General features: G+C 42.3%; 1 protein-coding gene across 5 annotated transcripts in view; it reads right to left on the bottom strand.

Annotated features, from left to right (window-relative positions):
- Positions 1-7,248: 7,248 nt before the first annotated feature.
- The window catches only part of pou2f2b (POU class 2 homeobox 2b), a 47,272-nt gene continuing 38,165 nt past the window's right edge, over positions 7,249-16,355 (bottom strand). For 4 of the 5 annotated variants that reach the window (XM_029451704.1, XM_029451705.1, XM_029451706.1 and 1 more), the window contains one exon: positions 7,249-14,711. In XM_029451704.1, coding sequence (XP_029307564.1) covers positions 14,392-14,711 — 320 coding nt within the window. In that variant the 3' untranslated portion in view covers positions 7,249-14,391. The remainder of the gene's footprint in view (positions 14,712-16,355) is intronic. The other variant, XM_029451707.1, reaches the window with a different exon arrangement.

Genomic DNA, 16,355 nt, shown 5'->3' with positions numbered 1-16,355 from the left:
TATATATATATTTATTTATATATATATTTATATATATATATATATATATATATATATATATATATATATATATATATTTATTTATATATATATAAATATATTTATATTTATTTATATATATTTATATATATTTATGTATATACATATATATATATATATATATTTATATATGTATATATATATATATATATATATATATATATATATATATATATATACTTTGTTTATAATGTGTGCATCAATAAACTGTTATCAATAGTTATACTACTAATGTAATCAGAATGTAATTATTGTCTCTTATCAGCCATGATAAAAAATATAATTTATAAATTAAATATATTATTATGTTATATTAAATATAATACATTTGCCTACAGCCTATAATGATTTGTAACATTAATATTTATTTATTTTATTATTTACTATCAATGTACCATTTATTAATGATGGTTATTATAAAGTCCTACTTGATGAATCAAATCAGATCATAACTTGATAATATTTCTTGCGGTGGCTACGATCATATTAACAATGGATCACACGACGACCTGTAGCTTCTACACAAGAGGGGTCGCCACCAATCACCTGACTCTGAAACGCCCCTCAACTCTACGGAGCTTTGTAGAAACCTGGAGGTTCCTGTTCCTGTTTAGTTTCACTGTTCTCATCAGCATTGTTTTTATTTTCAGTGACAACGCTCTAAAAGACGAGCGCACAATACCTGCTCCGCACCGAACAGCACACAACGTCAGCGAGCAGCCAAAGAGAGATTTACTATAGCAGTTGGTTGAGACCAAACCAGTTCCTTAAAGGAGAGTGAATACCCATCAGGTGATGGTGTTTTGGGAGCATGACTATGTACAGTATTTTGCAAATTGACAGCGAAGGAGTTTGTAAATGTGCTAATGCTGGCCCGATCGATGCTGGCTCTCAGCATCTCGTCAGAGAGTCAGAAATAAATAGTTTCATCCTGAAATCTGCTCAGCAAATTTCCTGCCAGTTTCTCCATCAGTTTCAAAGTCATGAACAGATGGAGGGAGGTGGTCACGATCTTCACTGCTTTGTGGAGATAATTAAAGGATTAAAGTTAACAATAAATTACAAAACTTACAATTATTAAAAACAAATAAAGAAAAAACGGTTTATCTGAAATTCCTCCTTTCATCCCAAACAGTACAAATACCCCTGACCCTGCCCCCCCACTCTCATTCATATGTGTCACAACAAGAGTCTAGAATTAGATTAGGTTTGTGTGTGTGTGTGTGTGTGTGTGTGTGTGTCATGGAGTGTATGTACGGAAGAGGTCAGATCCAGTAACCGCCTCTTCCCTCCCTCTCATCCTCACACCGAGCTGAGTCTGGTTCACTCTCCCCCTCCTCACATTGGATCACCCAGAGGTGCTTGGCCAGCGGCCCCCGAATAACCCAATACCACACGCTCATCACATACAGAGAATAGCCCTGAGCCCTGGACAGATGCCCCTGCAGCCACATAACAGCATGTGACGTTTCATTCATCGCTTCTACTCCAAATAACATTTGGAGACATTTGTTAAAACAATATTTCAACCAAAACAAGTACTACAGTCACACTACCCCCCCCCTCTTTCACCCAGAGGACGATCTGGCAAATCCGTCTCCTTGGCCAGTACCCTCATTACCCCCCCTCCTCTCTCCCATCATCATCAGCTGGGCATGGAGACAGCAGGCCTGTAGGTGGTTCAGCTATGTGTCATACATTACATGCCAGTGCAGGGGAGGAGGACCGACACAGAGCATGTGTTACACTTGCTCAGTTTGATGTGCTCTGCCCTCGCACAGGCACCACTGTGGGTGGCATAGCTATGTGTCATAATCACCATCATCCTTTGCTTTGTCAAATTTCTCCTCATATGTGCGTGCATTGCTCCACTGTAGGTCCCTTTGTGGAGGTGCGGCGCAGTGGGCTCATTCACAGTGTGGGAGCTGCTGTTACACAGCGGCGCTGATTCATTTTTTCTGACCCGTCTGTGCTGTTGTGTTTCGTGGCAGTGTGAAGCATCATGTTTTACATCATGCAAGTCCTCAGCTGTTTACTGTGTTGTGTGTAAAGTATATGCTCAGTACAGAATATAGAATAATCCACCTTTTAATAAGACTCGAAGCTACAAATCATCTTTGCAGAGTGACAAAGACAGAAATCAAGGTCTCCTCACTGGATCGAGAGGACCGTGTGTTTTAGAGAGAAGGACACAATGAAGATACTTTAATAAAGAAAAACATCTTTCAGATTCAAAAAGCAGGCAGGTACAGCTGGCAGGTAAAGGGCAAACATAACTCCATACAGCAACGGAAAAGGACAAATCAGAAAGGAACTTGCCTGGTATGAAGAGTGAACGATTAAGAAGAAGAACCGGAGGGATGGAACCCTCTTTTTAATGGTCACACATGCAGAGCACACAGCACACAGTGACATTTGTTCTCTGCTTTTAACCCATCCTAGTACCAGGAGTCTAGTACCAGGAGTCTAGTACCAGGAGCAGTGTGCAGCTAATGTACAGCGCCCGGGGAGCAATGGGAGTAGAAGGGGGATGTCCAGTGCCTTGCTCAAGGGCACCACTGCAGGGCAGGAGGTGAACTGGGACCTCTCCAAGTAGCAGTCACACTCCATCTTTTAGATCTGGTCGGTGAGTGCAAGCCCCTACTGACTGCCGGACGTAGGAAGTAATGAGGAAGTTCCTCACGTTAATGAGGAAGTAGCAACAGGTGAGCTGCAGGGCTAACGAGGGACAGGTGAAACTAATCAGGGCGGGGCAGACAATCCAAACCGGCGGGAAAACACACGAGGCAGGAAGTCAAGTGATCTGAAGCGAGAGGAGAGATGAGTAACACGGAACATGAATAAGTGACCTCAGGGTAGGGCAGATGATGACACCATGAATAACTGCATACCTGTAGAAAGCCCTGGAAGATATGGATTTCTTTGGGCAAAGATGTCATTGTTAACTTGCTGGTGTTGCACTGCAGGCATAACACATATAAATAAACTGAGGAAGGTTTTGTCACTTAGACAAAACAACCCTGTCACGGTGATACTCAGGTATACACACCTGTTCCATTGTTGAGTATCAAAGTTCACTTTTGACCTCCTGCCAGCTTTTTGCTTCTTAGTTTTGTTTGTTGTCATCAAAACGGTGTTATTGTTCGCTCTGGATGCCCAGCAGGTTTGAAGTTCGTCATCCTGGTTATTGTGGAGGCGCTTTAAATCAGTGGAGAAATTAAAAGTCATCATCTGGAAGACTTCTGGGAGGAGAGGAAGGGGTGTTGTGTCATTCAGGCGGCGGGCAGCATCCCATCTGTGCCCACTGTTGCTGTGTGTTCGTGTGTGTGTGTGTGTGTGTGTTTATGAGTGACGTTCATATCTCCATTAAACTGTTGATGAAGGAATAGAAGTGGCAAATGTACTAAACAACCTTATCTCTCCCAAAGCGCTCCGATGTTAATTTCCGTGGAGTGTCGGCATCCTGCCTTCATTCAGGTTCAGGTTTATCCACAAGGTGAAAGCACAGAAAACAGAAGAGGAAGAAAGTGACTCTCACATACAATATATCCGATTCACTGAGGGACATTTATGTGACGCTGATTGCACCGTCGTTGTAGATGCACCCTGAAGCATTAAACTGTAAACATGTCATTGAAAATGAATAGATGGCAGGAAATGAAAGAAAAGCGACGGAATAAAAAGAGAGTTCATCAGAATCTAAAGCTCCGTAGGAAGCAAGGCTTGTTTAACACACACACACACACACACACACACACACACACACACACACACACACACACACACACAAAGTGTCAGCTAAATGTAATTTATTTACATTTTGCAGTCGATGGGAATCAGGGGGCAGATTGATGCATTATTGTTCACCTATAGAAACGGCGTTGGCGGAGGTCTGCGCTAATTTGTTCTTTTTATGATGAATGAAAGGACAACTCAATGAGCCTAGTTCAAAAGCAAAGAAGACAAAAGATAATCAATGGATTTGAATCAATGCGACGTCTTTGTTTGTTTCTGAAGACGACAGAGATGCGTGCTGATTTGTGCTGTACTTTATTAAGTAATACTGCAGCAGCAGCAGAGGATGAACATAATTGGTGTTTCTGGTTCAAGCTTGTTTCACTGACGTCACAGAGCCGTTACATCACCGCAGCAGAGCGAGAGGCTAAACCACAGGAGGGCAGCAAAGACACGACCTTCAGGGCGTCTTAAGTTACTCTTTAACTATCTGTTACTTCATGTTTACTTCAGGAATATTAAATATAATACATACAGCTGTCAACAAGAACCTTTTAGGAAACGATTCTTATGACATTGTCATTTAATGTGGTTTAAATTAAATGGTTAATTGATCAGCTGTAATATCATCAACATTCTTTTTAGTATTTTGTTTCTGCCATTTTGCCTTTTGTGGTTTGGTTTCTAGGAAGCTGGATCACGTGTCACGTAACCACGAGGCCATCAGGACGCATCAACAACCATTAAGATCATTTATTCATCGTTTAAGTTATTTATTGAGCTAAAATGGAAAACAATCACTGGTTCCAGCTTCTCAAATGTGAACATGTGTTGCTTTTCTCTCTTTCATGTCATTGTTCGTTGAATATCTTTGGATTTTTGACTGTCCGTCTAACAAATCAACAAGTAAAAGACATCAACTCGACGTCTGTGAAGATGTGATGGGCAGTTCCCCCAATTCTTATGACATGTCATTGGTGAAACCTTTATGTCTAACTTGTTATTTGATGGACGGGGCAATTGAGCTGAATTATGTGTAGGGGTCATATTAAAATAAATCCCAAAAAGATCAATACCTTTTTCTTTCATTGAGCTACTCCTACCTGAACAACTTTCACTACAGTTTCTACTCTTTCTATGTGTGGGTTTGGTAGAGGGCAGGAGGTCGACACACACACACACACACACTGCTGCTCAGGGAGGGAAACAAGATCTGTCTAGTGGCACTTCACCGCTGGCACTGTCTCTCACTGGCACCAATCACACACACACAGACACACACACACACACACACACACACACACACACGGGCAGTGTTCCTGGTTAAACTGACAGCTGGCGTTCTGTCTTCTCGTACCACTGACACAGTGAGGCCTTATTCGTAGCCAATTCCACCTTTACTGGAGTTCCTCTAAAGCCAAAAGAGTTGCTCGTGTGTTAACCGACTCCTCACCTCACCAGATATGTTGCTCTCCAGTTACCCGCTTCATGCCATCGTGTGGTTTTACAGTCATGCAGAGTGACTTCCTTTTCTCAGATGATGTCAAACATTTAGTGCTCCAACAATGGCACGCACAAAGTTATGATCCCCATCAGGCCCACAGAAAGTAATTTGCTGCTTCTTATAATAACTGTCAGGAGATAGCATGACATGTTGACTGTTACATAGCAACAACAAGGTATGTAGAATGAACTTATTTTGGAAGGATAAATCTGATTTAATATAAACCGTCAACATGAGTGTATGCGGTTAATGAAGAAGGACTGTGTGGTTGAAAGAAACCTGAGAAGAGTTTATGAAAGAAATGTTATTTTGGGCGGTTTAATATCCAAAGACTTGATATTTTTAAATTTAAATGTAAAATATGCAAATTCTTGATGGTGTTTGGTCCAGATATCCGGAGGTGAGGCGGGTGGTGCACATTGTGAGGACTCATTACCTCAGTATTTGTATTTCTGCACCAAAACCTTACATAAGTAAATGTGGAGAAGTGCTAACAGCTAAATGTAGTACTACATATGTAGATGTAGGCCCCTGTGAGTGTTATATTAATGGGTTATGGAGCTAATTTTAATTATTATAACTGTACACTCTTGTCGTTAAATACATGTAAACTACAAGTACTTTAAATGTGTGCTTAAATACTTGAGTAAATGTACTTAGTTACATTCCAGCATATCAGTATAAACAACAGATATTTCCAAAATGGTCACATTTTGGGAAAGCAGAAATATTAGACGTCGATGCGATAACACAGCAACACAGATCTACCCGAGTCACCCTGGTGATAGGATCACATGCTCACCGCCGCCGTCCGTGACTCAACTCGGAGGTGGGTGTCTGAAAGCTGTCACACTTACACACTCCAGCATCCTACCTAATCATCCACCTACTGTGCCACACAGCAGGGGGGGGGGGGAGACAGACTGAAGAGGGGAGGCAGTTAACAAGAGAGGCAGCGCGATGAGCCGTAGGAGGAGGAAGAGGAAGAGGAACAAAACAGAGAAACAAACACTTGTAGAAGGATAGAAGAAGGCCAAACGTATGCAAAGCTGTTTGTCAAGAAGCAGGCGTCACCTGACTCAGCTGAGAGAAAATAACTGGAGGGACAGATGAAGATGATCTGACTCCTCTTCTCCCCCCAGCAACAAGTCTGTGAGGTGAGAAGTTATAATCTGCAGGGTGTGGGGACACAGGATGAGGCTTTGCAGCCCTCCTCTACATGACTTCCTCTCGCTCAAACGTGTCAAAAATCTCTGGGTAACCATTGCAGCTCCAAGTTTGGCCGAACGACCAAACGGTGACGTTGGGTCAAAACAACAGATTGGTGAGCTAATGTTTCTCTACCCACCGGGTAAAGGTAACCCCGTATGGAGGACCACACGTGCTATGGAAAATGTTTCAAAGCATTTCATTAATTCATATCTAATTGTAAAAGGATTTATTTAAAACAAACAAACATAGAAATACAAATGGAAAAAAAGGAAGTCGCCCTTTTAAATCAAAAACCTGTATTCTTAATTAAATGTGTGAATTCAGTTATTTAATTCACTTTTCAAAGTGATTTTGAAATGATTGATTTAGGTATACATTAATCTATTTGAATCTGTGTATTTATTTACTTTGATGTTATTGTTAGATATGTATCCATTTAAATATCAGCTGATAAAACACATTTTAACTGATTAGTTAATGGTGGAATCTGTTGTGAAGTCCTGTTTTTAGATATGAATGATTGAATGCAAGTCTGAGTCTGAGTAACTACAGATATATAATAGTTGTCTGGGCTCTGGAGGGGACGATGTGAAGTCTAACGTCTCCCTCCGCTGGTTGAAAGGTGGCACGACAACTTGAGTTACATTTCCTGTTTGGTAGATGAGGTTTCTCCAAACCCAGTGGAACCTGTGGCGACTGATAAACAGACACACAGAACAGAAGACTAAGAAACAAGACAAGAGGCGGGGGAGGGGATCATCTGTACAGTTTTTGTCTCCTGTTTTATTTGGATGAATGAAACACTTTCAGTTACAAAAATGACTTAAAATGAACAACACTGTACAATGAACAAGTAGTTATTTTTCTTCTTTTTTTTGGTTTTCAAGATAAATACAGTAAAAGGCTAACTTGCTACCACGAGGGAGAAGAAGGGGGGAGACAGAGAGGGACATGGGGATTGGGAGGGAGGGTGGCTCACAGGATGGAAGACACAAAGGGAGGAGTGATGGTAATACAACCATACCTGCAAACACACACACACGTACACACACACACACACACACACGTACACACACACACACACACACACACTGCTGTGACAGGGGTAATTAAAGCTACGTGTACGAGGAAGTTGGCAAACAGTACGTTACAGTTGACAGTGCAGGTCATGTGTGTGCGGGGGGGGGGCTTGTTGTTGTCCAAAGAACAAGGAATCTTTTTGTCTTTTTTTTTGCAACCATACCCGTCCCACCTTCCAGCAACCCCCACCCAGTCACGCACACACACGCTGGTTCACAGGTGAAAAATGTAAGAGACTGAAGCCCTCCCCTTCTTTAACAGCTAACAACAAGAAACCACATCTTCCCCTCGTCAATGTTTGACAGCTCACTCTTTCTCACACACACACACACACACACACACACACACACACACACACACACACACACACACACACACACACACACACACACACACACACACGCGGGTAAAGACAAACATCCAGGGGTAAAGGTCAGACAGGTAGACGTTAGGACCAAACATTGGGTAAACCAAATGAAAAAGGGGGGGGGGGGGGGGGGGGGGGGGGGAGGGGGTGAGAGAGGGCTGATGGGAGTTAAGCAGAACTCTCCGGCAGCACGAGCAGAAAGGACAAGAACTTAAGAAGGATCAGAACAGCTACAAAGATACCAAGAGAAACTTCATCATCGTCATCATCATCATCATCATCATCGTCATCGTCGTCGTTGTGATCATCATAATTATGAGAAGATTATTTTTCCAGTGACAAATACTTAAAAATATACATTTCATCATCATCTTAATTATCATCATTATTATCATCATTATTATTATTCCCCTTTGGATAGCTGAGGTTTACGCTTCTAAGACCGGCTCGCCAGGTGACGGAGGAGTTGAAGGAGAGCAAACAGGGAGGGGTGGATGGATAGAGAGAGGTGGAGGATGCAGTGGAGGCTTTGTGTTGAAGAGAAGGTCAAGTTAGAGCTCTTTGGTTTTATTCTTTAACGTCTGACTCGCTTTGCTGTGTTGCTGGAGGAAACCTTTGGACTAAAGCTGTATTGTAGACGAGAGAGACAGAAAGAAGAAAGGGATGAAAGAGAGGCATGGTGTGGATGAGAGTGGGTGGAGGAAGAAGAAGCAGCTTGTGTGTTGTTGTTGTTGTTGTTGTTGTTGTTTTTACTCTCTTCACCGTGTCTCTCCTTTTTTCAAGTATTGATTCTTGTATTTTAAAGGAATAGTTTAACATTTTTGGGGCCTTTAGATGAGAAGATTGAAACCACAGCCAGGGGTTAGCTTAGCTTAGCATAAAGACTGGAAACAGGGGGAAACTGCTAGCCTGGCTCTGTCCACATGAGGGGGAAATTATGACTCACTTTGCTTTGTCATTTCAGTGCCAAGTTTAGTGTGTTGCTGGTCACTTTCAGTACACAGTACACTAGGACTATACGAGTTTGTTTTTTAAGATTAAAAGCTCAGCGCTCTCCCAGTATTATTATTAATGTGGCTTTCAGAGTCTTTCAGTAAGCCTTTAAAGCAGGCAGTAATGAAATGTAGATCAAGGCTGAGCTACAGTTGCTCTCAGTCACCAGTGAGGGGAGCTACGCCGCTGGAAGCTACCGACTCAGCGTATTAAGTTTAGTTTGAATATGGTGTTAAAGATTCATTCATGTGTACGGAGAAATATCCGCTTACCAGCACCTCATTTAAATGTTTACATTTGTTTACACTGTACATAAGGAGTTAGGTGCACAAACTATTCCTTCCTGGACTCTCAGCAAGTCAAGTTATTCTTTAAAGCTTCTTTTAAAGATGTTTTAAAGATTCATCTCTGAGCCTTGAGGGACACTGTGATTGTGGAGAGAGAGAGAGAGAGAGAGAGAGAGAGAGAGAGAGATACTAAAGAATGGAGGAAAGAGGAGTTTCTGAACACTCAGGTGGACAGCAGGGCTTTAGGGAGTGTGTACATGGTGCTGGATCCCATGGCGGGGCATTGACTTTGGTATCATTCACTAAGAGGGGTATCCCCGCCACAGAGATGAACACTGTACACCCGGTCCCTCAAACCCTGAGGTTCACAAAAGAAGTGCCTCGTCAGAAACGCAGCAGAGCTCTGCTCCCATTTCCTCTCAATGCAAAAGAGAGCAAAACAACAACACTCTTGATCGCAAGCGACTTCCAATGTCTCAACACACACCGAGTCGTGAGAAGTGTCTGGATGCATCACCTAGCAAACCTGGTCTCAGCCATCCCAAACAACCTGCCCTACGGCGCTCTCTGCTGCACATGAACTGGTCAACATGCCCCCTCATCAGGCAATCAAGACCTAAAGGCGAGAGGGGGCTCGGAGACCTTTGTGGTAAAGTTGCTCTGAGGCATGAATCAAGAAGGTTTTTTATTTGTAAGCCCAAAAATTGGATCCAGATTTGATCCTAGATCTGCTCCAAAGAGCAGCTTTAAGCCCACAGTCCGTGTTTGACAGGGAGGAAGCAGTGAGGGTCAGATATGAGGAGAGGGCTGTGTTCAAAGCTCAACACAGACAGCGGGGGGTGTTTTCCAGGGGGACAAGGTGTGTGTGTGTGTGTGTGTGTGTGTGTGGACCGGAGTGTGAACCAGTGCGGCCCTTTGACCTTAAATGGCACCTTCTGAATGCCATGGAGAAGATCGAGTGGATGATCTGGTAATTCCCAGATCAATCCCTCGAGTTTACCTCCATTAGGAAAACGACCTTTGACCTTTAACCCGGCCTTACTGCTCCCGGCCACACGACCACACTGTCCACACGTACCGTCGCGGTACCCTGATCCCCACTTGAACCCCGCACTTTAAAGCATTCATCTATTTGGTTTATCATCAAAGAATATGAGGTATATGATGAACTATCTCTCTTTTACATCCTACAGTGGATGAAGAAAAAAGTTTAAAACCGACTTCTAGAAAAGTGGAAACAAAAAAAAGAGAAAGAAAAGAGAAAGTCGAGGGCAATTTACGTCTGGAAATCCAAAACACCCTCTTCTCTCTTGCCTCCTTCTTTCCTCTCCATCATGTAAGAACCATTGGCCTTCGCCCCAGTTGATCTTCTTCTTTTGTGTTTTTTGGTTGTGTAGCTGTAAAGCTTTCTGTGTGTTCTCCCTGTGGAGAAAATATCGAGAACAGAGGCAGCACCGCGCCTCAAAGAACACCTCATGCTGTAACTGAGGCAGTTTTTCACACATGAATTACATGTACGCGTCTCCATTGAAACTGAATTTCCACTAGCCTTTTCTGTCTTATTATCAGGCGAAGCAAAGGCATGTGTCTGTCTACAAAGCCTCCACCAAATTCATTCTTTCCCTTCAAAAGCCCTGTAAATGATGAGGTGTTCGTGCACACAGTGCTGCCTCTCACTACTGTGAGCAGGAGAATATCTTCATGGCTGACCATCCAATCAGCCACATTCTCTTATTAAGTCCTCACAGGACCCGTGGTTGCATTTCTGGTGTTATTTGGTTTAAAGAAGTAAGAAAGAACTTCAGTAAGGGGCACAAATGAAAAACTCCATCACAAATACATCCCAGAATATGAAAAAAGCACCTCTAGAAATAAATTAACAAATAAATAGCAAGCAAATAAATCAATCCTAACCTGAATAAATAGTACAATCAAAAGTCTAAATCATCATTAATAAAGAGAAATAAAAAAAGTCCAAAGAGAGATAGTTAAAATTTTTGGTCTAAAATCAAGTTATTATCATCAATGTTTTTTAGGATCTTTTTTTTTCTCAAAGTCTTTTTTGTAAGTTTTTTTCTTTTTAATACATTAGCGATAAGTAAGCAGTAGAACATAGATCTTTTTTCTACAAAATCTATAGAAGCACTAACAGATACATTCCGTCTAAGAGTCAATGTGGAGAAAAGGTTTCACCTTTAAGGTGCAAACCCCACATCTAAAGTTCGCTGCGTGAAACGATTCTCGCGTGTCGACTGTTTTCTGGTGTGGATCAAACCAAATATTTCTTTGGGTACGTTTACGTCCGACTCTCTAAACCGTCAACTTGACTGAGGCCGCTGCTGCCGTGTGTGTTGTTCTGCGCTGGGAGAGCCCATTATGCTGTCTCTGGGGGGTCAAAATTAAGGACAAGACATCACTGCAGACCCTTTTCATTTTTCTTTTTTTTACCATTTGGCCTCCCGTTAACACTTAAGTACAGACAAACGCAGTTTCACCTCAGACAAATTGACCCACTTGTGTGCCCTCGAGCAGAGAGGGCCGCTCCTCTTCCTCTCTACTGTGTTTGGTTTGGTTCGGTATTTGGTTTGGCATTTTTAAGGTTTGCTATTCAACTCTTTGTTTTTGGCTTTTTGTGTGTCTTTTGTTCTCTGCCAAGACAGTGTGTTTCTTTATCTAATAAAAATCTGGAAGCTAAATTTTCACAGTATTTTTTCCAACCACCTGATAAAAATCTCTAGCACGACTACGAAAAAAATAAGGAGCTCTTGTAGTAAGTAAGCGAGTACGTTATTCCAAATGAGTAATAAGCACTAAAGTACAGTACATAAAACGGCATCAAGAGACACAGCAGAGATAAAACAATCAAAACCAACCAACAGAAAAATAAAAACACATTTTTTTTTAGAAGATTTCAGTTCAGTGAGGTCATTTGCGTTTAGCTCCATCCAGGACCAGAGAGCTGAGCTGGAGAGAGAGGCAGAGGAGGGGAGGAATTGTCTGTCCTTCTTCTGTCCGCCTGTCTATCTGCCCCGTCTATCCATCCCTCCATCCATGCTACACAGTTTCAGAGAGGGGCGAATGCTGCAGCCCTGAAGCTAACAGACAGACAGACAGACGGCTTCACCTCTGTGGACACCTGCACTTTGTCCTCCTCCCCTCCCCCCCCTCCTCCCTCCAGCTACATTTGGTTTGGGTTCTTTTTGGTTTGCTTCTGTCATTCCTTGGGTTGTGTGTTTGTTTTTTTTTGGTATGGGTTTATTTTTGGTATCCTCTTACAAAAAAAGTGTGACGCCTGCTCCCCTCACTACGGTGTGTCCCTCCGTCGCCCCGTCCCTTCCTTTCTGGGGGGTTCGGAGTAAAGGATCAGTTCCCTAAATAAAGCTTCCCCCGTGGGTTTTTTTTTTTTTTGTTGGACGGGCCAGGTGGAGGGGATTACACCAAGGGGGCTTACGTCCTGCCCCTCTGTGTCTTTGTTGTGTTCACGTGTCATGGCGGAGGCTCTTTAAGAACAGCCCAGCCTTGAGAATGCTTTGGTTTCCATTTGAGAATTAATGGCAGTCTGAGGTGGAAAATGACGGTGAAATGTGATCGATGGAGTGATGATGGAAACAGACAAATATCAGTAAACATGTCTAGACAGACAGGTGTGTCGGGGCGTCTATGCTGATTGACGAGGCAGGAATGAGAGCCGGCTGTGACTAAACGTGGCTTTATTGACTTATTTTAGCCTTCAGTCTCAATGCTTATTACTTTTAAATCTCCAATCACAGCCCTATTTCATACTTTCAAAATGGTCGCCACTCTTAACAAACGTGTGAAGTTGTCCAGGGCATGTTCCTTTAGCCATGGAGTCTCTGATGATGGGTTATCTTTAGGAGCGAGGGAAGAGTCACATGTTTACGTCTTAATAAATTCATTCACACCTTGAAATCAACTCGCGGCTCTGCCAACTCTTGGATCTCTGGCACTTGGTGAGCATCTTTTCACCCAGCGTCATCGCTGCTCCTGCAGAATAGTCACGTTTGAAACACATACGACGAAGACGATGATGATGATGATGATGACAGTTGATGATGATTCAAACCTCAGACGCTAACGTTAAAAAAACTAAAGAAAGCTGCAACAATAAATAGGAGTTGAATTGTAAAACGACACTAATAAATAAATGAAAAACAAATCCCAACGGTATGAAACATAGTGAATAAGAAGAGAAATAAAAAGGAGAGGAAAGCTCTTCGATGCTCTTGGAACCAGAGGTAGGTAGAGAGACTAACACATGAAGCTCTCCACTCGCTCAGTGACAAGCTTCTACAACATGACTCAATATATCTAACATGAAAACCTACAAGAGACACATGAGCTGACACAGACAGGATGAGTCGATGGCAGGATGGATTGGCTCTTGATGTGTGTGTGTGTGTGTGTGTGTGTGTGTGTGTGTAGCAGTAGCAGTAGAGTCCTGGTCCTGGATAGCTTCAGTATTTACACGTCCTTTGAATAAAGCTTTTCTCTCCGTATTTTTGGTTTTTGGTATTTGGGGTTTTGGTATGGTTGTCGTTTTTTTTTTTCTTTCTTTTTTGTCATTGTGTATTCCTCCTCCGCCTCACGTACATTTTTGGTTTAAACTTCTCCTCCCTTCTCTTCTTCCTTCAGACCCGCAGCTTTTCGAAATAATACAAAAAAAAGGGAAAACGTAAGCACAGTCCTCCTCGCCATCTTTCTTGTCCTTGCCGCCATTCCTTTGTCACATAGTAAAGTTATCTTTTGTCATTTTTGGTTTATGCACTTCGACATGCTTCTCTTCCGTCTCTCGGTTAAAGAGTCATTGGTTTGTTTTCCTTTAGAGAGAAAGAGTTAAGAGCTGTCGATATCACGTGTTATTGACAAAAAGGTCCCACGTTGCCTTCTCTCCATCTGTTTGGATAGATAAAGATTTTTGGTTTCAATCTTCCCCTTCCCCCCCCTTCTCCCCTCTTTCACTTCTTTCCCTCCCTCTCTCCTCTTTCATTCTGTGTATTTTTGGCATTGAAAGACTGGGAGAGAAAGAGAGAGAGAACCATTGCGAAAAAAATAACGGAAGAAGAGCGCAAGAGAGAGAAAGAGATAGCTTTGGTGTGAAAGGTGAGGTTTTCGTTTCCTCCTTCCTCCTCCTCTCTGATTGGCCCTTGGCGCGGTCACTCAAACTTGGCTCCGCCCAGAGAGGGCGGGCTGTGTGCCATTTCGCTGGAGGAGCAGGAAGAGGCGGGGCTGGAGCAGGGGGAGGGGGAGCAGGGGGTGGGGCTGATGCTGCTGGCCAAGGGGAAGGCTTGGGAGGCTTTGGCTATGGCGGCGCTGAGGAGTCCAGCGCCGTGGTTCTGGCCCATGTGGAGGAGGGCGGGGTGGTTGAGGAAGAGGGAGGAGGGGAGGCTTCCCTGGCCCCCAGAGGCCCCCAGCATTAACTTACTGGCCCCCTCAAGACTGGAAAGAGGCAGCTGGCCACCACTGGCTGCTAGGGCTGAGGGAGAGAAGAGAAGCATGATGAGAATACATTCATCTTTAAGGGATGTAATATTAAAGGTATTGCGCATGCTTTTAACTTGTTGTACAAAGTGTGTGTGCAAGACAAATCATCTATGTCTGACTCTTCCTCAATACATTTAAACATGTTTTCTGCCTCACTCAGTGCTCTGTTTCCTGAAGTATGGAAAAATGCTGAAAGTGAAAGAAGCAAGTCATGGGTTACAATTAGTATTTTAAAAAGGCTTAAAGTTAACATACACTTCTATATAATATAGTTAAGACTGTGATAAGTAAAACACAGAATCCTTCTGAAGAACTGACACATATATCTTTATACGTTTGATCAGTTTTCTGCGATTGCCCCCATTATAAACAGGCAGAAGATGTGTTCTGTTGGTCACTCCCCCATGTGTGTTACATCACTGGAAAGCCCTGGATGAGCTTTTCACAGTACATTAGGACTCAAATAGACTGCATGCACGGTGTTTAAAATATAAGCCTCTGTGTCATGTCCCCCACAGAGGACAAATCTCATGTTTTGGCACTATGTATTCCTCCTCCGCCTCCATCTCGGGTTAATTATTAGTTTAAACTTAACCTCCCTACTCCTCTTCCTTCAGACCTTATTGTTTGTCATTAATAAGTAATATGAAGCGCTTTCGAGTCAGTTCTACAGTTCTCAGCCGAGCCAGAGACAGCGCCTGAACTTATAGAAGAGATGACCGGAAGCAACTGTTTAAAATGGAAAACTCAGCGAGCGACCTCAGAGTTGTTTTGGGTGCTCATTTCATCATTTGAGTGTATTTCCAAAAACACATTGTCTACACCGTGCCACTAGAGAACACCTGAATATTGTCTAATATCCGCAGCCTGATCCTCTTTTGGGATCAGATACACAGCAACAGATGAGCGGACGTGAGTGGTCTGTTGTTATGGAAACAAGGTTGATGATTGGGCGCCTCTTTTTTTATCTTTTTACACAAAATGCTGCATGTGAACGCAGCCTAATAATGTTTGTAAATTGCATAGCAACGGCACAACAGATTTCTTTCAATGGAAAAGAAAGCCTGAAGCACCCATACTACTCAGAATGTGGGCGCAGTGCTTTACGCTGTGTGGACGGGACTTTTGGTAAAGAAACATTTATTTCTGCCTCCTCAGAGATCGATCTCTCGGCGTGTGTGTTTAGCATCAAAGTGCTGTGAAATAGTGAGTCCAAGATGTAGCTCTTGCTCTGCGCCTGGTTGCATAAACTACCTTAACTTTCAAACTTCAGTTTGTAGTTTATGTAAAAAACATTTGGGAGTTTTACATAAAGCTTGTAGGTTGTTTCCTTTCTTAGTGTTTAGATGAGTAATTACTAACAAAACATGTGCAGCGGTGGACGGTATAGTGAGTACTTATACTCAAGTACTTTGAGTACTAATCTGCTCGTTTACATTTTATGCTTATTTATACTTCTACTCCATAAATATTCAACATTATACTCCACTACAAGTCACAACATAAGTTACTTTGAAGATTCCTATTCTGATTAATAATACAAAAAATATAATCAACAAATAATTTATCATGTATTATTATAATTATAATTATTATTAGAGTTATTATTATAATAATAATAATAATTATAATTATT

This window comes from Cottoperca gobio, chromosome 16 (assembly GCF_900634415.1).
Source record: "Cottoperca gobio chromosome 16, fCotGob3.1, whole genome shotgun sequence".
In the NCBI taxonomy this organism is placed as follows: Eukaryota; Metazoa; Chordata; class Actinopteri; order Perciformes; family Bovichtidae; genus Cottoperca; species Cottoperca gobio.
The sequence above is the reverse complement of the archived record's forward strand: the minus strand, read 5'-3'. Positions and strand labels throughout refer to the sequence as shown.